This window comes from Camponotus floridanus, unplaced genomic scaffold (genome assembly GCF_003227725.1).
Source record: "Camponotus floridanus strain SB8 unplaced genomic scaffold, Cflo_v7.5 scaffold73, whole genome shotgun sequence".
Lineage (NCBI taxonomy): Eukaryota > Metazoa > Arthropoda > Insecta > Hymenoptera > Formicidae > Camponotus > Camponotus floridanus.
The window spans coordinates 4,226-29,896 of NW_020229842.1; the positions used below are offsets into that span (position 1 = coordinate 4,226).

The following is a 25,671-nucleotide window of genomic DNA, read 5'->3' on the forward strand; positions in this document are numbered from 1 at the left end:
AATTTCTCAACGTTTGTTTGCAAAAAATGCGCAGACTTATCGTTCATTATATTTGACTTTTCCATTTATCACTTATCTCTATTTAATCTTTTCAAACTTATTTTATTTTTTAACAACAGTGTGTACAGACAATTGTTTTATATTTGTTTTTGTTACACATAATCTACAATGAGTCATTAGGCTCAAGTAAATTGACCAATTACAATAGATTATTTTTGAAATATCGATTGTACATACTATACGACTGATTGTCTATACATACTGTTGTTAAAAAATAAAATAAGATTGAAAATTAGATAAAGATTTTAGACTAGGCATTAGAAATGGTAGGACATTCTATTCGGAAATAAACCGAAACATATATGCTTTAATAGACATTGTCTTAATTATATAATAGTAATTATATATTTACGAACATTTGCTCTAATTATTGCGTTTTTGTTTGGTCCTTATTTTTTTCGTATATCTTTTGATTATTTATAAATATTACATGTTATATAAAAACTAAAAACTGGATATTACTTAATCATTATATTTATTAATAAAGAAAATATATTGACAACATTGAACGATTTTTTACTATGATAAAAGATATCTTATGCATTGCATATCTAACTCATTATAAATTGAAACAAGATTACAGTTTTTATTAGTTTCAATTTTTCAATTTATAATTATAATATTGCATTTATTTATGCAATGTTATACAATTTTTCGTGCATAAACTATTAAGATTTTGTATAGATCTATAAAATTTGTTTGTTCCTGATTATTCTGTATTGTTTTACAAGTAAGCTTTCTTTTCATAAATTCACGTGTAAATTCATTCCTGAATTCTTCTTTTTGATCGTGTGGCAGTTTGTCCAAAAATGGGTAGATAGCTAATATCGAATCTGTCGAAATAATCGAGATTAGATTAAATTACTAGAATTGAATTAAATTAAGATTTAAATAAATAAGAAAAGCAACCTTATGTGATAATAATTACATAAAGCATAAAATCTAATTTTTATATTTTTTTAAAACATAACTTACATAAAAACTTACATAAAACAACTTACATAAAAAATTTTGCATATTTTGGGAGGAATATGTCACTTCTCGAAGACTGCAATGGCAAACATCAAATCCAATACTTTTAAGTAATTTCCTCAGTTTTTTATGAGGAGTGATTAAATCATTAAATGGCGGAACGTAATTTTTGACATCCTATGTAAGAATAATAATTAAGCGTCTATAATTACAAAATTGATGAAACATGAAAATAATAAGATTTACTTGTATGTATGGTGCAAAACGAATATCTTGAGCCAAAAATTTCATAATTTCATATGCATCATGAGACGCTACTATAAGCATAAGAATATTTCCACCAGGTCGAATCATCTGGAAAATATTCTCAAACGCTTGTCTGTTAAAAAAGAATAGATAAATATATATAATTTTCGAAGCTTTTATGTTATTGCGCGATTTTTAGTTTCAATTTTTAATAAGATTCTTAAAATAAGATATAACTATTTTAATAAGATATATTAAATTAATATATTAAACTCTTATTTCTTTCTCTTTAAATTTATGATATAATGTGATAGAATTGTTAAGAAATGAAAATAATTGTAGATCTTAAAATATTTAAAAATTTAAGTTTTTATAAGCAAAACTTTATTTTAAATAATTAAATATTAGGCTGGGGAGAAAGTAATTCGAGTCATGGATAAATGGCGGTACAGCCTGTAATAATAATTTTTGTTAATAACTTTTGTTTTGTTTTTTTTGAAGTTGTCTATCCTACATTAAAATTACTGCAAGACAAGTCTTTTTGTCTGTCATAATGTATGTTTATTTTGATTTAACAAGATGCTAAATAAAATCCATATTCGTCATTGTCTGCTTATATTTGTCAATTTCAAAGAAAATGCTGCCAAAGTTAAACGACTGATTTGTAAGCCATATGAAAAGAATGCTGTCTCTATGAAGAATGGTTTAAACACTTCAAAAGTGAAAATTTTTGAAGACAAACTGCGTCTTGGGTAGTCAATGGAGGTGGAAATAGGAGATATGGAGGCGTTAAAAGAAGATTCAGTAGAATCGACATCAAACAATTATCGCTGAGATCTACAATCAGTTTAAATCGACATTGCTAGAAATAGTCATTATACGCCTCAAACCGATTTAAGACCATCTTTCTAAAAAACAATGCTCGATCTCATACCATTGCAATTATCGTGAACATCTTATTCGACTTCGATTAGGAAGTCCTCCTGCCTATTCTTCAGATAGGGCACTTTTAAATTATTACCTATTTTGATGTAGTACGATTTGAAAGCAACGCTTTCAAAATAGAGCCAAAATCGAGAAATTGAAGAATTCTTTTCAATAAAGGAGATCTTTTATCGTTACAGAATTCAACTTCTGTCTGAAAAATGACAGAAAACAGTAGAATCATACGGCAATTATTTTAATAGAAAAAAATGTTGCGATCATTTCATTTTAATATATATTTTTCAGAAAAAAATCTAAATTACTTTCTCCACAGCCTAATATAATTAACAAGTGATATTTAGTTTCTAATTTTTATTACACAATATTTATAACTCTGATAGTTAGGTTTTAATTTCTATTATTTAAAAATATTACGTATTAAAAACTAAAATTAAGTATCACGTAATCATTGCATTTATCAAAGACAATCTTGATGAACATCGAAAAATTTTTTAAACATCATCAAAAGTATTTTGTTCATTATATATTTAGCTTATTATAAATTGAAATAAAATTATTATATGAATTACAGATTTTCAATTTATAATTACAATATTACATTTTTATCAGAGGTATTGATTTTGAACATATAGTTTTTACAATTATATGTTATATCTATAATAATGTTTTCTTCCGATTTTATAAAATTTTTTGCACGCTATATAATTTGCAACAGAATTCAAGATAGAATTCTATTTATTGTATATATGTAACACATAAAATACAAGTAATATATATTTAATATGATTATTCTTTTTATTTAATAAGATTAGAATTTTATCTTTAATTTTGTCATGACTATAGTTATGATTATAATCATGACCATAGTCTAAATGAGATAATTTATTAAAATGACTTTTTTTAATAATTTAATAAAATGACTTTTAATTTGCTAAACATTTAAATATAATTAATTAGTTGATTCATTCACATTTACATTATGTGAAATGATAATTGAAGATTTATCAACAATTTTTACAATTTCGATGTTGATCCGATCAGAATTTCAATGTTTTTTCAAGATTTGGTTTTCGATGTTAACTAGTTCGATATTAATTATATGTTTCTGATTGCCTAAGAATCAAAGAATCGCAATTATGTAAGACACTGTGATGGCGACTTGTTAGACCATATTTATTTAAAAATTTTAACTTACCTAATATCATAACACCAATGTAAAGTGTGAAATGAAAATATATGATCAAATTCAGAAATATATTTTTCAGGCAAATTTTTAGTTTGGATATCTAACACTTCGAATTTGAGCTGTTTCTCATTAGAATATGTTTTTTTTGCAAATTTGATCATATTTTCCGAAATATCGGTACCTACAGAAAATATACAATTATTGAATTAAATAATAACTTATGTAATAAATGTATATGTATTGTTATAAACATTATTTTATGCGTATGTTTTCTTACCTATTATTACTGCATTTGAATTTAAGGCTGGTAAAAGGATATTTTTTGTTATATCTCCAGGTCCACAACCAATATCCATACATTTACCAGACATTTGTGCTATATCTTCCTCAAATTCGTCGATTAAATTCAATACATGCTGTTTTTGCACATCGTTACAAGAAGCATATTCTTTCGCATTCATTATTTTTACAATTTGAATAAATCTTTATTTTTTGTGTAGTTCGAGACTATTTCAAAAGACAATCTTATATACTCTGTTATATGATAGGGATACAGAAGCATGTAAAAGTTGCCTCTGCACGTATCAAGTCGAGATTGGTATCATGGATTGGCATCTATGTGTCTAAAAAATCCTGTAAATATCAACCTTAAAATTGCATTTTTATAGGAATTATGGAGAGGGAAAGCAAAATCAAAAAAGTTATTTTTCTCGAAAACCGCTGAACTAATTTTGATGAAAAAAATATATGTTATAAATATTAACAAGACTATTTTGAGAATAAATTAAAAAAAAATTCTGACAAAAATACAAGTAAAAACAATTTTTGAATATTTTAAAATTTCTTTGGTTTTCAAGGTTACGTTTTAGAGATACACCTTAAATTTTTTTTTTAAAGAAAACCTTAAAATGTCTGCTTTAACATCTATTTTTTCCAAATTTTTCATAGAGGTCTTTCATGGTGAAAAATGATGAAAATCATGCATGCATCACGCTTTCACAGCACATTCTCGCTGCAGCCACGTATATCTATTTCGACTGACCGGTTGACATTATACGAGTATTAAACTAATTTTAGTCTGTCATCATATGTCATCTTTGGCACCTCCCGAATCCGCTATTCATTTATTTTCAACTTTCTAAAGCTTATGACAGATAGCACAGGCTTGCGAGGTATCTGTTTTTAAGATGCAATAGTGATTTCCGATGTAATTTTGTGAGCTGAATTCGAATCTGGCCGCCGAATTTGCGTAGCACGTCACGTTTTTTAGTAATTTGTAATTGAATGGCTCAAAAATCGCTATTTTGACCAATTTCATGAATTTATTGCGAGGAAACCAAATTTTTTGAAATATTTCTGCCAATGACATCGTATAATACTCATTTTCGCATTTCAAATCCACTTTCGATTAATCCGCTGCACGATTTTTTTTCGCTGAGATATATAAGTATGAAGTACGTTGTAAGAAAATTTACGTTAAAGAAAATTTATATAGACATCAATATGGTAGATCCATAATCCTGAAATTTGGAAAGACTGACATATGTCAGGTTCGGTTGGCCAAAAAAATATTGTAAAGAAATGTCTAATACAGTTGTTACACATTTTGATAATTTTTTCTAAATTTTATGCCTTTTTATTATAATTCTATTCGCCATATTGGATGCGCCATTTTTAATTTCAAAAGGTGACAGAAAGTATTTAAAAATGTATATTTTACCCTAATTTTAATTTGTAGTGAAATAAAAAAGAGGCACAGTTGATTTAGAATGGCTTATTAAATCCTTATGCATGGCCATCTTATAATCTTGTATATCTGAGCAAAAAAAAATCGTGCGGCGAGGGGAGGGGGGTAATCAAAAGTGGATTCGAAAGATCCCAATCCATGATGCCAATATCGACTTGTGCGGAAGCAACTTTTACATGCTTATCCCTAGGCTTTTTATCAATGACGAAAAAAATTGAATGAGTTTGCATTTTTAATTTATTTTTTATTCTATTTGTTTACTATTAGTAATAGTTAGGTAATAGTAATAAAATAATATTTTTAGTCTATTCAAAGTAATATTTTCATAGTTTTATATGCTCAATTACAACAAAATTTAACTTACAAAAATATTTATATAATCATATTTTTAAAATATCAATAATTATGAGAGAGAAAATATGAAAACTACAATAACAAATAATTAATTTTAATTATTATAAAATTTCTTTGAAATTAATTGTGAACTAGTAAAAAGCAAATTATAATAAAAAAATTACAAAAACAAGACAGGTAACCACGGCATTGATGTACGATCTTGGAAAAGCAAATCTTGGAAAAGTAAATTAAATCATCAAAGTCATAATAGTAATGTTCAATAGAAAATTATAATACAAATCGTATATAAATTACACAAAAATAAGTGCAAACGTTTCGATCTCATCCAGATTCTTCTCAATGCTGTTTTTAGAAATAATAATATTAAAAGAAATAGAGTCGCTCGCAGAAATGATAATATAAAAAGAAATAGAGTCGCAACATAAGGTCAATATCAAATTCGTCAAAAAATTGTCCATGTACATAATATTAAAGTTGGTATTATTATAAATTCCGTTTGCAAACGGAATTTATAATAATAAAAAATATAAGACTCGAAGTATAAAAATTAAAAAAAATTCAGTGATAATAGCAATACAAGTCAAGTGTCGATCCTATGAATAATTAATTAAACAAAAAAAAGCATGGAATATATTACAAAGAAAGAATGGCGAACGTTTCGACGGAATTTACAATCTCATGAGAGACAAAATGCTCAAATAAAACATAGAAATATACATATATGTATGAGGTGATGCCTACGAGTCCGCATGTTATTCACTTATCATACACAGCAAAGATTGCAGCTGTGTGGAAAAAAGGATTGCACAAAAAAGAGAATATGCATGGATAAGGCCGGCAGAGATACCGCAAAAACATCTACATTCTGACCAAGCCGAAACAATCCTTATTTTGCAATCCTTAAATTGATAATGCAGACAAGCCGGGATCTAAAAAATAAATTAAAGCAGGCAAAGCAACACGCATTCTCGCACACAAATCAAGCAAAAAAACATATATATAAAAATTGCAGTCATAAAAATGCTTAAAAATTAAAAGTATATGAAAATTGATATACCGCAATACGTACGAGCAATAAATTATGTAGAAAGATGAAATAACAGCAAGCAATGAAATAATTTCAAAAAAGATCGAGAGCAGTAGGCAACCGATGTATCGCAGATGAAACGGCGCGAAATACTGAGCCAAGCGAAGACGAGACATTGCCCGTGCCCATAGCATGGAAGGGGAAGGGGAGAAAGAAATTCAAGAACAGAGCAAACCTGTGGATCTGCACTGAGAAAAAAATCTGATTGTATCAATTAGAATTCTGCCAGATTCAACCTATTTCTGTGTAATTTATATACGATTTGTATTATAATTTTCTATTAAACATTACTATTAAGACTTTGATGATTTAATTTAGTTTTCCAAGATTTGCATAGTACATCAATGTCGTGGTTATCTGCCTTGTTTTTGTAATTTTTCCTAGATACTTATCTTGCAAGCCACTTTAATTTAATTATTTTTTTTCTTCAAATTATAATATTTATAACAAATAAAATTATATTATTAGAGCATAAAGAATAAATAAGTTATTAAAATATTATTAAAAGGTAAATATATAAATATATTTATTATTACGAATGATTAAGTAATATCTAGTTTTTAGTTTTTATATAACATGTAATATTTATAAATAATCAAAACATATACGAAAAAAGCTATAAGGACCAAACAAAAACGCTATAATTAGAGCAAATGATCGTAAATATATAATTAAGGTAATGTCTATTAAAGCATATTTCGGTTTATTTCAGACTCTCTAATTGAATAATACACTAAAACATGATAACAGTTAAATAGAATAATATACCATCTCTAACAAAAATAAACATAAAGCTTAAAACGATTATTTATACACGTTGTTAAGAAATAAAATAAGATCGAGAAAGTTAAATAGAGATAAGTTTTCGTCGTAATAAGTCAAAAGGTTAAATACAATGACAATAAGTATGCGCATTTCTTACAAACGAACATTAAGAAATATTCCATAGCCGCACATAAACGCACTGTACGAAACAATCATTACATATAATGCAATGGGTAATCTTTACGAATAATCGCTCACCTTCTATGACTGACAAAAATTATTCTTTAATTCTAAAAACTTTTTCTTTGATTCGAAAAATTCTTTGATCAAGTGACATATGATAATTGGCACACAATTGGTATATGGAGAGTGAAGCTGCGCAATTTTCTCTTGCACGAGCTGTTTGGAGCTTGATCAAAGAATTTTTTGAACCGAAGAAAAAGTTTTTAGAACTAAAGAATAATTTTTGTTAGTTATAGGAGATGAGCATTTCGCAAAGATTACAATGCATTATAATAAATGTTTCATACATTACGACTGTTGAAAATTTCTCAACGTTTGTTTGCAAAAAATGCGCAGACTTATCGTTCATTATATTTGACTTTTCCATTTATCACTTATCTCTATTTAATCTTTTCAAACTTATTTTATTTTTTAACAACAGTGTGTACAGACAATTGTTTTATATTTGTTTTTGTTACACATAATCTACAATGAGTCATTAGGCTCAAGTAAATTGACCAATTACAATGGATTATTTTTGAAATATCGATTGTACATACTATACGACTGATTGTCTATACATACTGTTGTTAAAAAATAAAATAAGATTGAAAATTAGATAAAGATTTTAGACTAGGCATTAGAAATGGTAGGACATTCTATTCGGAAATAAACCGAAACATATATGCTTTAATAGACATTGTCTTAATTATATAATAGTAATTATATATTTACGAACATTTGCTCTAATTATTGCGTTTTTGTTTGGTCCTTATTTTTTTCGTATATCTTTTGATTATTTATAAATATTACATGTTATATAAAAACTAAAAACTGGATATTACTTAATCATTATATTTATTAATAAAGAAAATATATTGACAACATTGAACGATTTTTTACTATGATAAAAGATATCTTATGCATTGCATATCTAACTCATTATAAATTGAAACAAGATTACAGTTTTTATTAGTTTCAATTTTTCAATTTATAATTATAATATTGCATTTATTTATGCAATGTTATACAATTTTTCGTGCATAAACTATTAAGATTTTGTATAGATCTATAAAATTTGTTTGTTCCTGATTATTCTGTATTGTTTTACAAGCAAACTTTCTTTTCATAAATTCACGTATAAATTCATTCCTGAATTCTTCTTTCTGATCGTGTGACAGTTTGTCCAAAAATGGGTAGATGGCTAATATCGAAGCTGTCGAAGTAATCGAGGTTAGATTAAATTACTAGAGTTAAATTAAATTAAGATTTAAATAAATAAGAAACGATTGAGCAAACTTATGTGATAATAATTACATAAAGCATAAAATCTAATTTTTATATTTTTTTAAAACAACTTACATAAAAAATTTTGCATATTTTGGAAGGAATATGTCACTTCTCGAAGACTGCAATGGCAAACATCAAATCCAATACTTTTAAGTAATTTCCTCAGTTCTTTATGAGGAGTGATTGAATCATTAAATGGCGAAATGTAGTTTCTGACATCCTATGTAAGAATAATAATTAAGCGTGTATAATTGCAAAATTAATGAAACATGAAAATAATAAGATTTACTTGTATGTATGATGCAAAACGAATATCTTGAGCCAAAATTTTAATAATTTCAAATACATCATGAGACGCTACTATAAGCATAAGAATATTTCCACCAGGTCGAATCATCTGGAAAATATTCTCAAACGCTTGTCTGTTAAAAAAGAATAGATAAATATATATAATTTTCGAAGCTTTTATGTTATTGCGCGATTTTTAGTTTCAATTTTTAATAAGATTCTTAAAATAAGATATAACTATTTTAATAAGATATATTAAATTAATATATTAAAACTATATATATTAATATATTAAAACTCTTATTCCTTTCTCTTTAAATTTATGATATAATGTGATAGAATTGTTAAGAAATATTATGAAAATAATTGTAGGTCTTAAAATATTGAAAAATTTAAGTTTTTATAAGCAAAACTTTATTTTAAATAATTAAATATTAGGCTGGGGAGAAAGTAATTCGAGTCATGGATAAATGGCGGTACAGCCTGTAATAATAATTTTTGTTAATAACTTTTGTTTTGTTTTTTTTGAAGTTGTCTATCCTACATTAAAATTACTGCAAGACAAGTCTTTTTGTCTGTCATAATGTATGTTTATTTTGATTTAACAAGATGCTAAATAAAATCCATATTCGTCATTGCCTGCTTATATTTTTCAATTAAAAAAAAAATGTTGCCAAAGTTAAACGACTGATTTGTAAGCCATATGAAAAGAATGCTGTCTCTATGAAGAATGGTTTAAACACTTCAAAAGTGAAAATTTTCGAAGACAAACTGCGTCTTGAGTAGTCAATGGAAGTAGCAATAGGAGATTTGGAGGCGTTAAAAGAAGATTCGGTACAATCGACATCAAACAGTTATCGCTGATTTCTACAACCAATTTAAATGCGACATTGCTCGAAATAGTCATTATATGCCTCAAACCTCACCGATTTAAAGCCATCCTTCTATAAAAACAATGCTCGATCTCATACCGCTGTAATTATCGTGAATATCTTATTCGACTTCAAAGTCCTTTTGCCTATTCTTCAGATAGGGCACTTTTAAATTATTACCTATTTCGATGTAGTACGATTTGAAAAAACAACGCTTTAGAAGTATAGCCAAAATCAAGAAATTAAAAAATTCTTTTCAATAAAGAAAATAGTCTTTTATCATTACAGAATACAACTTCTGCCTGAAAGATGGCAGAAAATAATAGAATCATACGACAATTACAGTTGCGCTCATAAATATTTTGACAAACAGTTTTCGGTACGCGCACAACTAAAAGTCAATATGATAAACAAATTTGTCAGTCACGTATGACGTCTGGTAAGAGATCATGTACAAGTCACAAATAAATCCGAATTATCAACAGTTATTACTTTTTATTTTTCGTTTTCATTATTCGCTTGGATCGTAAGTATTTTGACAAATATTTTTGAGAGCATTAAATCTAAAAAAAGATTTTATTAATGTTTTGAAATTGATTTAAATGTTAGAAATATTATACTGAAGAGGAAAGAATATTCTGTGGAAATGAGAGAGCCTGTCATTCGTGCTTTGAATGAAGAACGTACACAATCAAGTGTCTCCTGATTTTGGCATATCACGACAACTTGTAAGTGTTTGGAATCGTCGCTATAAAGACAGACGTGAAGTATACAACAAGAGTAGGTCGTGATGTACATGAAAAACAGCTATTCAGGAAGAAAAAAAATTAATTAAAAGACAGTCTATAGCAGATTCTCAAAAATCTGCCACAGCTATTGCTAAAGATTTACATGAAAATTTTGGAATAAATGTACATGTTTCTACCATAAAACGACGTCTCAAAGAATAAGATTTAATAGCTCGATGGCCCAGTAAAAAACCTCTAATTTCTAAAAAGAACAGAAAAGCCCGAATAACGTTTGCTAAAGCTCATCAAAATTGAACATCAATTGAGTGGTCTAAGGTACTATGGAGTGATGAAAGTAAATTTAATTTATTTTATTCCGTCGGAATTCAACTTCTGCCTGAAAGATGGCTAGAAAATAGTAGAATCTTACGGCAATTATTTTAATTGAACAAAATGTTGCGATCATTTCTTTTTAATATATATTTTTCAGAAAAAAATCTAAATTACTTTCTCCACATGCTAATATAATTAACAAGTGATATTTAGTTTTTAATTTTTATTATACGATATTTATAACTCTGATAGTTAATTTTTAATTTCTTTTATTTAAAAATATTACGTATTAAAAACTAAAATTAAGTATCACGTATTCATTGCATTTATCAAAGAACAATCTTGACAAACATTGAAGAATTTTTTAAACATCATAGAAAGTATATTATTCATTATACATTTAGCTTATTATAAATTGAAATAAAATTATTATATGAATTAGTTTTAGATTTTCAATTTATAATTATATTACATTTTTATCAGAGACGGTATTGATTTTGAACGTATTTTTTACAATTATATGTTATATCTATAATAATGTTTTCTTCCGATTTTATAAAATTTTTTGCACGCTATATAATTTGCAACAGAATTCAAGCTAGAATTCTATTTATTGTATATGTAACACATAAAATAATATATATTTAAGTAATATATATTTAATATAATTATTCTTTTAATAAGATTAGAATTTTATCTTTAATTTTGTCATGACTATAGTTATGATTATAATCATGACTATAGTCTAAATGAGATAATTTATTAAAATGACTTTTTTTAATAATTTAATAAAATGACTTTTAATTTGCTAAACATTTAAATATAATTAATTAGTTGATTCATTCACATTTACATTATGTGAAATGATAATTGAAGATTTATCAACAACTTTTACAATTTCGATGTTGATCCGATCAGAATTTCAATGTTTTTTCAAGATTTGGTTTTCGATGTTAACTAGTTCGATTAATTATATGTTTTTGATTGCCTAAGAATCAAAGAATCGCAATTATGTAAGACACTGTGATGGCGGCTTAGACCATATTTATTTATAAATTTTAACTTACCTAATATCATAACACCAATGTAAAGTGTAAAATGAAAATATATGATCAAATTCAGAAATATATTTTTCAGGCAAATTTTTAGTTTGGATATCTAACACTTCGAATTTGAGCTGTTTTTCATTAGAATATATTTTTTTTACAAATTTGATCATATTTTCCGAAATATCGGTACCTACAAAATATGCAATTATTGAATTAAATAGTAATGTAATAAATAGTTATGTAATAAATGTATGTGTATTGTTATAAACATTATTTTATGCGTATGTTTTCTTACCTGTTATTATTGCATTTGGATTTAAGGCTGGTAAAAGGATATTTTTTGTTATATTTCCGGGCCCACAACCAATATCCATACATTTACCAGACATTTGTGCTATATCTTCCTCAAATTCGTCGATTAAATTCAATACATACTGTTTTTGCAGATCGTTACAAGAAGCATATTCTTTCGCATTCATTATTTTTGTTAGAGCACCTTGTCGTGGTTATCGTGAAAAATACGATTAAATTTAACACACTCCTCTGAGAAATGCAGACTTTATTGTTAAAATTATTTGAACTTATAATTAGTGTTATATAAACTTTACTCTTTGGTAACTCTTCTTGGTTTTTATGTTAAACTTTTGATACGGAAGCGACAAGCACACGTCTGCACACGTCGGTGCACGGGAAGAGACACACAAAAAAAATGTAAGAGACGCGCGGCAAGCGCAACGGCAGTGCCAGCTAGACATTGTGACCAACCTCATAACATAAAAAGAAACTGTGGTCACAAAAGAAATTTTTACATATATCCAACACTTCCCCTTAAAAATTTAAAAAGAAATAAAAGACAAAGGAGACACAAATTTATGAAAATGAACCTAATGACTCTATGCATTTATAATGCTTATTTAAGGGTAGTGCCTTAGTAAATATATCAGCAATCATTTCTGCGCTACACAAACAGTCCAATCTTATTAGATGATTCTTTAAAGTCTCGTGCACAAAATGATGCCTGACATCAATATGTTTTGTCCTCCCATGATAAACTGGATTCTTTGCTAGCTCTTGTGCGCTGGCACTATCATTGTAGATTGTTAGCGTAGAAAGCTTCTTTAATCCGATCTCTGTCAAAAATCTCTGTAGGTAGATAGCCTCCTTGGTAGCTTCTGTTAGACCCATATACTCTGCTTGAGTGGAAGAAAGTGCAACAGTCCGCTGTTTTCTCGACTCCCATGTAATTGGTGCATGACTGAGAAAGAAAACAAATCCTGTATATGAACGTCGATCATTCATACAGTTACCCCAATCAGAATCCACATAGCCCTTAAGGCTTTCTTGACTTGGGCTGTAAATCAATGACATCTCCAGTGTTCCTTTGAGATATCGTAAGACTCTCTTTGCTGCAGTCCAATGTTCTGGTCCATAATAACTGTTGAACTGACTTAAGTAACTTACCGCATAAGCAATATCTGGCCGTGTGCTCACTGCCAAATACATTAAACATCCAATTAACTCACGATAAGGGATATCCAAAGCCTCTGGATGATTTTCTTGTTTGGATAACTTCAAACTCGTCTCCATCGAAGTTTTTGCTGGGTTTGCATCCTTCATGTTGAATCTAATAATTAAGTCTTTAATATATCCTTTTTGGTTTAGAATAATACTGTTATTCTTTCTAGAAAATTCAATTCCTAAACAATACTTTATTTCTCCTAAATCTTTGATTTTAAGTACTTGACTTAGATGATCCTTGAAGTCTTGTATTTTACTTAAATCCTTTGATGCTACTATTATATCATCGACATATGTAAGTATCAAAATAATGTCTTCCCCTTGACCTTTATAATATACACAGGGGTCCGCACTTGATGGCTCCATATTTTCTTAGCTCCTTGTCAAATTTTGTATGCCATTCACGACCGGCTTGCTTTAAACCATATAAGGCTTTTCGGAGTTTACATACTTTATCTCCTGACTTTAATTCTTTTAGCATATTAAGAGCCTTCCTCTTGATGTGACTTTCTTTTTCTTCATTGTCGATTAATTTTTGTAAGATATTATCTAATCGCTCTGGAACCTCCATATATATATATCTTCCGTGATGGGGCTATTTAAGAATGCTGTTGTAACATCACATTGATGAATATGCATTTTATAATGCGCTGCAATAGCTACTAAAAATCTTACAGAACTTAGTCTTGCGACAGGTGCAAAGGTTTCATTGAAGTCCATCCCGGGCTTTTGACTAAATCCACGTGCAACGATTCTTGCTTTACGCTTTTCTATGTGTCCATCCGGTTGACATTTATTGATTAAAACCATACGACTTCCAACAATATTTTTGTCTTTTGGTGTGTCAACTAACCTCCAGGCATCATTTTCTATAATAGACCTTAACTCTGTTGCCATGGCAGAATACCATTCATCGACATCCGGTCCTTTTATTGCTTCCTTCATACAGACTTCTACAAGCATTCCTGATTCTTCGGGTACAATCATATTATAACTCTTCTTTGCTCGTCCTCTTATTCCTGTTCTAACGATCCTTGGTCGGCCTGGACCTCTTCTTAAAAAAGTATCTTCTTGGTAATTTATGGATTCATCATCCTCTTCATGGTCACAGTCCTCTTCTATCATGATTTCTGAATTATTTACATCATACTGCTTTGGCATTTCTTTAATCTCAAATGGTACTATGCATTCCGATCTGATCTTCCTGAGAATCTCTACGTTTCGAAATTTTGTGATTATCATAATAAGATTTTTCCAAGAACTTTACATCTCTACTTATACTTATCTTGTCCGTATTTGGATCTAATAGACGAAAACCTTTTGCGTCATCAGCAATACACATAAATCTTAATTCTTTAGCTTTATTGTCCCACTTCTTTCTTAATTCCTTTGGGACGTGTACATATACTTTCGATCCAAATACAATCATGTCCTCTAAATTCGGTGTCTCATTACACCATCTCTTTAATGGAGTAGTACCTGTTGCCTTAGTTATAATACGATTCTGTAGATAATTTGCTGTATTGATAGCCTCACCCCAGTACTTATTGGGTAATTTTGCTTCAATGAGTAGACATCTCGCCATTTCAACCAGTGACTTATTTTTCCTTTCTGCGACTCCATTTTGTTCCGGAGCATAGGTTACTGTATACTGTGCTTTGATACCCTCTTCCTTCCTCTTCCCCTCTTCCCCCTTCCTCTCCCTTCCCTCTTCCCCAACAACTCTTGAAGTTTTTGATTAACATACTCCTTTCCTCTATCTGAGTGAATAACTTTTGGTACGCCTTTGAACTTCGTTTTAACTGCCTTTATATATTCTCGAATTTTATCCGGCACTTTCGATTTATGTCCAATGACGTATACCATCGTGTATCGACTGTAATCATTAATCATGGTTAATATGTATCGTTTCTTATCTGGTGTCATTGTTTGCATAGGACCACAAACATCTATATGAACGATATCTAAAATTTCTTCTGATCGATGCTGTGAAGACTTGGAGAAAGAGTTTCTGGTCATTTTTTCTTTGAGGCATGTTTCACATACTTCTCTGATACCGCAATCCTTCATATGTACACCTTTAATTTCTCCTTTATTTATTATGTCTTTAATTGCTTTGGGATCTCTGTGTCCTAGTCTTCTGTGCCATTGATACTGACAATTTTTATCATGCACTTGCGCAACGGAGAGAACCTTATTGTCATTCTTTAGCTTGTACAAATTTCCGTAAATATCACCTACTGCAACACTTTGGCCTTCATACATAATATTGCATGTTGTATCTTCAAAGATGACTTTCAATCCTTTTTCGGTTAACTTCTTAACTGATAATAAACTTTCTCTTAGATCTGATACGAACAATACATCTTTTACATTAACGCTGATGTGTTTTCCTTTGTCATTTTGACAAATAATGCTTCCTTCACCAATACCATGAACCTTAAGATATCTACCATCTGCTACTTTTATTTCGTCAGTATCACAGCTATAAATATCTTTGAAGAAGCCTTTATTATTTGTCATATGACTGGTTGCACCGGAATCTACATACCATCCTTGATAGTTCGTCTCTTTATTGTCATCAGTTACACCGAAACAAAAATCTGATCTTTGATTTTTATTTGAGACTGTATTTGCTTTCTCCTTATTTTCCTTCCATCGTTTATACTTTGTACAATCCTTCTTCATATGACCTTGTTTCTTGCAAAAGAAACAGCTAAGTTCTTTAGATTTCTGTACTTGCTTCTGCTGCGTAGCATGTTTGTGAGATATTTTGAGAGCTGTATCCTCACCTTTATTTTCATAACCTCTCATGTCCTTGCGTCTTCTATCTTCATCTATGAGTTTTCCTTTTACCAATTGCAAAGTTAGTTCATCCTCCGCTCTGGTCTCTAGCGCTGTGACGAGCGTACTATACGATTCGGGGAGACTGGTTAAAAGCATAGCGATTATTAATTTTTCTTTTAATATCTCACCTAGTGCGGCTAACTCGTCCACCATATTCAATGTTCGATTTATGTGTGTCTCTATGTCACCACTTTCCTCAAGTCTCATATTGCATAATCTCTTTAATAAATACACTTGATTCGTGAGTGATGTCTTCTGATGATAAGACGCGTGCCATGTTTCTCGCGCGGATATGGCGTCCCTTATATACCGCAACTGGTCGTCTTCCACCAACAAGCCTATTGTAGCTTTTGCTTGTCTATCCGGCTTCAACCACTTCTCATCAGGATTATCTGGTCTTATTTCGTTTATTGTATGCCATAACTCGTCCTTTATTAGCAATAGCTCGACTTCATATTTCCAGATCTGATAGTTTCCGTTATTCAACTTTACAATCGAAAAGCGAGAATCTGCCATCTTTATTTCTTACACGAGGTCTGGGCCCATAACCTGTTAGAGCACGTAGTCGTGGTTATCGTGAAAAATAAGACACACTCCTTAAGTTAAATTTAACACACTCCTCTGAGAAATGCAGACTTTATTGTTAAAATTATTTGAACTTATAATTAGTGTTATGTAAACTTTACTCTTTGATAACTCTTTGGTTTTTATGTTAAACTTTTGATACGGAAGCGACAAGCACACGTCTGCACACGTCGGTGCATGGGAAGAGAAATAAAAAAAAATGTAAGAGACGCGCGGCAAGCGCAACGGCAGCGCCAGTTAGACATTGTGACCAACCTCATAATATAAAAAGAAACAGTGGTCACAAAAGAAATTTTTACATATATCCAACAATTTTTACAAGTTTGAATAAACCTCTATTTTTTGTGTAGTTCAAAACTATTTCAAGAGACAGTCTTATATACTCTGTTATATGATAGGGATACAGAAGCATGTAAAAGTTGCTCCTGCAAGTATCAAGTTGAGATTGGCATCATGGATTGGCATCTATGTGTCTAAAAAATCCTGTAAATATCAACCTTAAAATTGCATTTTTATAGGAGTTATGGAGAGGGAAAGCAAAATAAAAAAAGTGATTTTTCTCGAAAACTGCTAAACCAATTTTGATGAAAAAAATATATGTTATAAACATTAACAAGACTATTTTGAGAATAAATTTAAAAAAAATTCTGACAAAAATACAAGTAAAAACAATTTTTGAATATATATAACGCAATAATTAGAGCAAATGATCGTAAATATATAATTAAGATAATGTCTGTTAAAGCATATTTCGGTTTATTTCTCTAATTGAATAATACACTAAAACATGATAACAGTTAAATAGAATGATATACTATCTCTAACAGAAATAAACATAAAGCTTAAAATGATTATTTATACACGTTGTTAAGAAATAAAATAAGATCGAGAAAGTTAAATAGAGACAAGTTTTCGTCGTGATAAGTCGAAAGGTTAAATATAATGACAATAAGTATGCGCATTTCTTACAAACGAACATTAAGAAATATTCCATAGTCGCACATAAACGCACTGTACGAAACATTCATTACAATGCAATGAGTAATCTTTACGAATAATCGCTCACCTTCTATGACTGACAAAAATTATTCTTTAATTCTAAAAACTGTTTCTTTGATTCGAAAAATTCTTTGATCAAGTGACATATGATAATTGGTACACAATTGGTATATGGAGAGTGAAGCTGCGCAATTTTCTCTTGCACGAGCTGTTTGGAGCTTGATCAAAGAATTTTTTGAACCGAAGAAAACGTTTTTAGAACTAAAGAATAATTTTTGTTAGTTATAGGAGATGAGCAGATGAGCAAAGATTACAATGCATTATAATAAATGTTTCATACATTACGACTGTTGAAAATTTCTCAACGTTTGTTTGCAAAAAATGCGCAGACTTATCGTTCATTATATTTGACTTTTCCATTTATCACTTATCTCTATTTAATCTTTTCAAACTTATTTTATTTTTTAACAACAGTGTGTACAGACAATTGCTTTGAGTTTTATATTTGTTTTTGTTACACGTAATCTACAATGAGTCATTAGTCTCAAGTAAATTGACCCATTACAATGGATTATTTTTGAAATATCGATTGTACATACTATACGACTGATTGTCTATACATACTGTTGTTAAAAAATAAAATAAGATTGAAAATTAGATAAAGACTTTAGACTAGGCATTAGAAATGGTAGGACATTCTATTTAACTGTTATCATGTTTTAACATATACGTAGAAGGATCAGAAATAAACCGAAACATATATGCTTTAATAGACATTGTCTTAATTATATAATAGTAATTACATATTTACGAACATTTGTTCTAATTATTGCGTTTTTGTTTGGTCCTTATTACTTTTTTCGTATATCTTTTGATTATTTATAAATATTATATGTTATATAAAAACTAAAAACTGGATATTACTTAATCATTATATTTATTAATAAAGAAAATATATTGACAACATTGAAGGATTTTTTACTATGATAAAAGATATCTTATGCATTGCATATCTAACTCATTATAAATTGAAACAAGATTATAGTTTTTATTAGTTTCAATTTTTCAATTTATAATTATAATATTGCATTTATTTATACAATGTTATACAATTTTTCGTGCATAAACTATTAAGATTTTGTATAGATCTATAAAATTTGTTTGTTCCTGATTATTCTGTATTGTTTTACAAGCAAACTTTCTTTTCATAAATTCACGTATAAATTCATTCCTGAATTCTTCTTTCTGATCGTGTGGCAATTTGTCCAAAAATGGGTAGAAGGCTAATACCGAAGCTGTCAAAGTAATCGAGATTAGATTAAATTACTAGAATTAAATTAAATTAGGATTTAAATAAATAAGAAAAGATTGAACAAACTTATGTGATAATAATTACATAAAGCATAAAATCTAATTTTTATATTTTTTTAAAACAACTTACATAAAAAATTTTGCATATTTTGCGAGGAATATGTCACTTCTCGAAGACTGCAATGGCAAACATCAAATCCAATACTTTTAAGTAATTTCCTCAGTTCTTTATGAGGAGTGATTGAATCATTAAATGGCGAAATGTAGTTTCTGACATCCTATGTAAGAATAATAATTAAGTGTTTATAATTGTAAAATTGATGAAACATGAAAATAATAAGATTTACTTGTATGTATGATGCAAAACGAATATCTTGAGCCAAAATTTTCATAATTTTAAATATATCATGAGATGCTATTGTAAGTATAAGAATATTTCCACCAGGTCGAATCATCTGGAAAATATTCTCAAACACTTGTCTGTTAAAAAAGAATAGATAAATATATATAATTTTCGAAGCTTTTATGTTATTGTGCGATTTTTAGTTTCAATTTTTAATAAGATTCTTAAAATAACATATAACTATTTTAATAAGATATATTAAATTAATATATTAAAACTATATATATTAATATATTAAAACTCTTATTCCTTTCTCTTTAAATTTATGATATAATGTGATAGAATTGTTAAGAAATGAAAATAATTGTAGATCTTAAAATATTTAAAAATTTAAGTTTTTATAAGCAAAACTTTATTTTAAATAATTAAATATTAGGCTGGGGAGAAAGTAATTCGAGTTATGAATAAATGGTGGTACAGCGTGCAATAATAATTTTTGTTAATAACTTTTGTTTTGTTTTCTTGAGGTTGTCTATCCTACATTAAAATTACTGCAAGACAAGCCTTTTTGTCTGTCATAAATGTTTATTTTGATTTAACAAGATGCTAAATAAAATCCATATTCGTCATTGCCTGCTTATATTTTTCAATTTAAAAAAAATGCTGCCAAAGTTAAACGACTGATTTGTAAGCCATATGAAAAGAATGCTGTCTGTATGAAGGACGGTTTAAACACTTCAAAAGTGAAAATTTTCGAAGACAAACTGCGTCTTGAGTAGTCAATGGAAGTGGCAATAGGAGATTTAGAGGCGTTAAAAGAAGATTCGGTACAATCGACATCAAACAGTTATTGCTAATTTCTACAACCAATTTAAATGCGACATTGCTCGAAATAGTCATTATATGCCTCAAACCTCACCGATTTAAAGCTATTCTTCTATAAAAACAATGCTCCATCTCATACCGCTGCAATTATCGTGAATATCTTATTCGACTTCGAAGTCCTCTTGCCTATTCTTCAGATAGGGCACTTTTAAATTATTACCTATTTCGATGTAGTACGATTTGAAAAAACAACGCTTTAGAAGTATAGCCAAAATCAAGAAATTAAAGAATTTATTTCAATAAAGAAAATAGTCTTTTATCATTACGGAATACAACTTCTGCCTGAAAGATGGCAGAAAATAATAGAATCATACGACAATTACAGTTGTGCTCATAAGTATTTTGACAAACAGTTTTCGGTACGCGCACAACTAAAAGTCAATATGATAAACAAATTTGTCAGTCACGTACGACGTCTGGTAAGAGATCATGTACAAGTCACAAACAAATCCGAATTATCAACAGTTATTACTTTTTATTTTTCGTTTTCTTTATTCGCTTGGATCGTAAGTATTTTGACAAATATTTTTGAGAGCATTAAATCTAAAAAAAGATTTTATTAATGTTTTGAAATTGATTTAAATGTTAGAAATATTATGCTGAAGAGGAAAGAATATTCTGTGGAAATGAGAGAGCCTGTCATTCGTGCTTTGAATGAAGAACGTACACAATCAAGTGTGTCTCCTGATTTTGGCATATCACGACAACTTGTAAGTGTTTGGAATCGTCGCTATAAAGACAGACGTGAAGTATACAACAAGAATGGGTCGTGATGTCCATGAAAAACAGCTATTCGGGAAGAAAAAAAATTAATTAAAAGACAGTCTATAGCAGATTCTCAAAAATCTGCCACAGCTATTGCTAAAGATTTACATGAAAATTATGGAATAAATGTACATGTTTCTACCATAAAACGACTTCTCAAAGAATAAGATTTAATAGCTCGATGGCCCAGTAAAAAACCTCTAATTTCTAAAAAGAACAGAAAAGCCCGAATAACGTTTGCTAAAGCTCATCAAAATTGAACATCAATTGAGTGGTCTAAGGTACTATGGAGTGATGAAAGTAAATTTAATTTATTTTATTCCGTCGGAATTCAACTTCTGCCTGAAAGATGGCAGAAAATAGTAGAATCTTACGGCAATTATTTTAATTGAACAAAATGTTGCGATCATTTCTTTTTAATATATATTTTTCAGAAAAAAATCTAAATTACTTTCTCCCCATCCTAATATAATTAACAAGTGATATTTAGTTTTTAATTTTTATTACACGATATTTATAACTTGATAATTAGTTTTTAATTTCTATTATTTAAAAATATTACGTATAAAAACTAAAATTAAGTATCACGTATTCATTGCATTTATCAAAGAACAATCTTGACGAACATTGAAGAATTTTTTAAACATCATAGAAAGTATATTATTCATTATATATTTAGCTTATTATAAGTTGAAATAAAATTATTATATGAATTAGTTTTAGATTTTCAATTTATAATTACAATATTACATTTTTATCAGAGGTATTGATTTTGAACATATAGTTTTTACAATTATATGTTATATCTATAATAATGTTTTCTTCCGATTTTATAAAATTTTTTGCACGCTATATAATTTGCAACAGAATTCAAGATAGAATTCTATTTATTGTATATATGTAAAACATAAAATACATATTAATGTAAGTAATATATATTTAATATGATTATTCTTTTTATTTAATAAAATTAGAAATTTATCTTTAATTTTGTCATGACTATAGTTATGATTATAATCATAATGAGATAATTTATTAAAATGAGATAATTTATTAAAATGACTTTTTTTAATAATTTAATAAAATGACTTTTAATTTGTTAAACATTTAAATATAATTAATTAGTTGATTCATTCACATTTACATTATGTGAAATGATAATTGAAGATTTATCAATAACTTTTACAATTTCGATGTTGATCCGATCAGAATTTCAATGTTTTTTCAAGATTTGGTTTTCGATGTTAACTAGTTCGATATTAATTATATGTTTCTGATTACCTAAGAATCAAAGAATCGCAATTATGTAAGGCACTGTGATGGCGACTTGTTAGACCATATTTATTTAAAAATTTTAATTTACCTAATATCATAACACCAATGTAAAGTGTGAAATGAAAATATATGATCAAATTCAGAAATATATTTTTCAGGCAAATTTTTAGTTTGGATATCTAACACTTCGAATTTGAGCTGTTTCTCATTAGAATATGTTTTTTTTGCAAATTTGATCATATTTTCCGAAATATCGGTACCTATAGAAAATATGCAATTATTGAATTAAATAATAACTTATGTAATAAATGTACTTATGTAATAAATGTATATGTATTGTTATAAACATTATTTTATGCGTATGTTTTCTTACCTATTATTACTGCATTTGAATTTAAGGCTGGTAAAAGGATATTTTTTGTTATATCTCCAGGTCCACAACCAATATCCATACATTTACCAGACATTTGTGCTATATCTTCCTCAAATTCGTCGATTAAATTCAATACATGCTGTTTTTGCACATCGTTACAAGATGCATATTCTTTCGCATTCATTATTTTTACAATTTGAATAAATCTTTATTTTTTGTGTAGTTCGAGACTATTTCAAAAGACAATCTTATATACTCTGTTATATGATAGGGATACAGAAGCATGTAAAAGTTGCCCCCGCACGTATCAAGTCGATATTGGTATCATGGATTGGCATCTATGTGTCTAAAAAATCCTGTAAATATCAACCTTAAAATTGCATTTTTATAGGAATTATGGAGAGGGAAAGCAAAATCAAAAAAGTTATTTTTCTCGAAAACCGCTGAACCAATTTTGATGAAAAAAATATATGTTATAAATATTAACAAGACTATTTTGAGAATAAATTAAAAAAAAATTCTGACAAAAATACAAGTAAAAACAATTTTTGAATATTTCAAAATTTCTTTGGTTTTCAAGGTTACGTTTTAGAGATACATCTTCAATTTTTTTTTTAAAGAAAACCTTAAAATGTCTGCTTTAACATCTATTTTTTCCAAATTTTTCATAGAGGTCTTTCATGGTGAAAAATGATGAAAATCATGCATGCATCACGCTTTCACAGCACATTCTCGCTGCAGCCACGTATATCTATCTCGACTGACCGGTTGACATTATACGAGTATTAAACCAATTTTAGTCTGTTATCATATGTCATCTTTGGCACCTCCCGAATCCGCTATTCATTTATTTTCAACTTTCTAAAGCTTATGACAGATAGCACAGGCCTGCGAGGTATCTGTTTTTAAGATGCAATAGTGATTTCCGATGTAATTTTGTGAGCTGAATTCGAATCTGGCCGCCGAATTTGCGTAGCACGTCACGTTTTTGAGTAATTTGTAATTGAATTGCTCAAAAATCGCTATTTTGACCAATTTCATGAATTTATTGCGAGGAAACCAAATTTTTTGAAATATTTCTGCTAATGGCATCGTATAATACTCACTTTCGCCTTTCAAATCCACTTTCAATTACCGCTGCACGATTTTTTTTCGCTGAGATATATAAGTATGAAGTACGTCGTAAGAAAATTTACGTTAAAGAAAATTTATATAGACATCAATATGGTAGATCCATGATCTTGAAATTTGAAAAGACCGACATATGTCAGGTTCGGTTGGCCAAAAAAATATTGTAAAGAATTGTCTAATACAGTTGTTACACATTTTGATAAATTTTTCTAAATTTTATGCCTTTTTATTATGATTCTATCTTATTATGATTTCTTCGCCATATTGGATGCGCCATTTTTAATTTCTAAAGGTGACAGAAAGTATTTAAAAATGTATATTTTACCCTAAATTTGATTCGTAGTGAGATAGAGAGGTGGCACGGTTGATTTAGAATGACTTATTAAATCCCTCTGCATGACCAGTCTTATAACTTGTATATCTGTGTTGTGGTATGGCGGGCAAATTGTTGTATTTGTTCGTTAGTTTACGAATAATGTTTAACGTCGTTGTGTCTTGATATTATATCTTGGTTCCATGAACAGTTCGAAGTAGTGGAAGATTCGAGCACGTCGTTGTGCTCCGTGCACGTCGGTCACACCTATGCTTCTCCGACCGATCCGTTTCTCGGTTGGCCTTTTAAGACTCCTTTTTACTGTGATGCCGTATGCACGATCGTGTCACGTCGTACTGCGCGTTGTCGTGCGAGCAATCGTTCTTGGTTGCGCAGATCGTATTCTCATTTATGATTCTATTGTTATGATTTATGATTCTATTGTTATGATTTATGATTCTATTGTTCCGAGTTGCATTCTGATCCGGGTGATGCAGTCGATGCTGTCATGCGTGATATCACGCTCACCGGATGAAGGGAAGATAAAGAGTGTGCAAAGATTGACTCGGAGCGGCGCAATATATCCAACAATCTGAGCGAAAAATATCAATAATTATGAGAAAATATGAAAACTACAATAACAAATAATTAATTTTAATTATTATAAAATTTGTTTCTTTGAAATTAATTGTGAACTAGTAAAAAGCAAATTATAATAAAAAAATTACAAAAACAAGACAGGTAAGCACGGCATTGATGTACGATGCAAATCTTGGAAAAGTAAATTAAATCATCAAAGTCATAATAGTAATGTTCAATAGAAAATTATAATACAAATCGTATATAAATTACACAAAAATAAGCGCAAACGTTTCGATCTCATCCAAATCCTTCTCGATGCTGTTTTTAGAAATAATAATATTAAAAGAAATAGAGTCGCTCGCAGAAATGATAATATAAAAAGAAATGGAGTCGCAACATAAGGTCAATATCAAATTCGTCAAAAAATTGTCCATGTACATAATATTAAAGTCGATTTGAAATTGAAAACGGAATTTATAATAATAAAAAGTATAAAACTAAAATCGAAAGGAATTAGGTTCGTTATGTATCAAACAACAAGATAAGAAAACTGACGTATCCGAGCCATAACGGATGGTAATGCCTAAAAATACTTTA

General features: G+C 28.7%; 3 protein-coding genes across 3 annotated transcripts; all 3 read right to left on the reverse strand.

The window, feature by feature from the left end:
• Positions 1-702: 702 nt before the first annotated feature.
• On the reverse strand, positions 703-6,841 carry LOC112639563 (juvenile hormone acid O-methyltransferase-like). Its single transcript, XM_025413966.1, has 6 exons — positions 6,583-6,841; positions 3,687-4,042; positions 3,419-3,590; positions 1,279-1,411; positions 1,062-1,209; positions 703-893 (listed from the first exon to the last, which is right to left on the reverse strand). Exons 2-6 carry the CDS (start codon positions 3,868-3,870, stop codon positions 703-705), a joined length of 828 nt encoding a protein of 275 aa, XP_025269751.1. The 5' UTR covers positions 3,871-4,042; positions 6,583-6,841.
• A 1,771-nt stretch (positions 6,842-8,612) lies between these two features.
• Positions 8,613-12,329, reverse strand: LOC112639561 (juvenile hormone acid O-methyltransferase-like). Its single transcript, XM_025413960.1, has 4 exons — positions 12,166-12,329; positions 9,167-9,299; positions 8,950-9,097; positions 8,613-8,803 (listed from the first exon to the last, which is right to left on the reverse strand). Exons 1-4 carry the CDS (start codon positions 12,315-12,317, stop codon positions 8,613-8,615), a joined length of 624 nt encoding a protein of 207 aa, XP_025269745.1. The 5' UTR covers positions 12,318-12,329.
• Positions 12,330-19,194: 6,865 nt separating this feature from the next.
• Positions 19,195-25,082, reverse strand: LOC112639560 (juvenile hormone acid O-methyltransferase-like). The gene is made up of 6 exons (XM_025413959.1): positions 24,505-25,082; positions 23,049-23,404; positions 22,764-22,935; positions 19,755-19,887; positions 19,538-19,685; positions 19,195-19,391 (listed from the first exon to the last, which is right to left on the reverse strand). Exons 2-6 carry the CDS (start codon positions 23,230-23,232, stop codon positions 19,201-19,203), a joined length of 828 nt encoding a protein of 275 aa, XP_025269744.1. The 5' UTR covers positions 23,233-23,404; positions 24,505-25,082; the 3' UTR covers positions 19,195-19,200.
• Positions 25,083-25,671: the final 589 nt, after the last annotated feature.

Bases quoted from the DNA above. Each gene is read 5' to 3' on its own strand.
- LOC112639563 (XM_025413966.1), bottom strand. From the start codon at position 3,870: ATGAATGCGAAAGAATATGCTTCTTGTAACGATGTGCAAAAACAGCAT. The intron at 3,591-3,686 runs GTAAGAAAACAT...TATTTTCTGTAG, and splicing joins TTCAAATGCAGTAATAATAG to GTACCGATATTTCGGAAAAT. The intron at 894-1,061 runs GTAAGTTGTTTT...TTATTTCGACAG, and splicing joins AAATATGCAAAATTTTTTAT to ATTCGATATTAGCTATCTAC.
- LOC112639561 (XM_025413960.1), bottom strand. From the start codon at position 12,317: ATGATCAAATTTGTAAAAAAAATATATTCTAATGAAAAACAGCTCAAA. The intron at 9,300-12,165 runs GTAAGTTAAAAT...CTTTTTTAACAG, and splicing joins CATTGGTGTTATGATATTAG to ACAAGCGTTTGAGAATATTT. The intron at 9,098-9,166 runs GTAAATCTTATT...ATTCTTACATAG, and splicing joins GTTTTGCATCATACATACAA to GATGTCAGAAACTACATTTC.
- LOC112639560 (XM_025413959.1), bottom strand. From the start codon at position 23,232: ATGAATGCGAAAGAATATGCATCTTGTAACGATGTGCAAAAACAGCAT. The intron at 19,888-22,763 runs GTAAATTAAAAT...CTTTTTTAACAG, and splicing joins CATTGGTGTTATGATATTAG to ACAAGTGTTTGAGAATATTT. The intron at 19,392-19,537 runs GTAAGTTGTTTT...TTACTTTGACAG, and splicing joins AAATATGCAAAATTTTTTAT to CTTCGGTATTAGCCTTCTAC.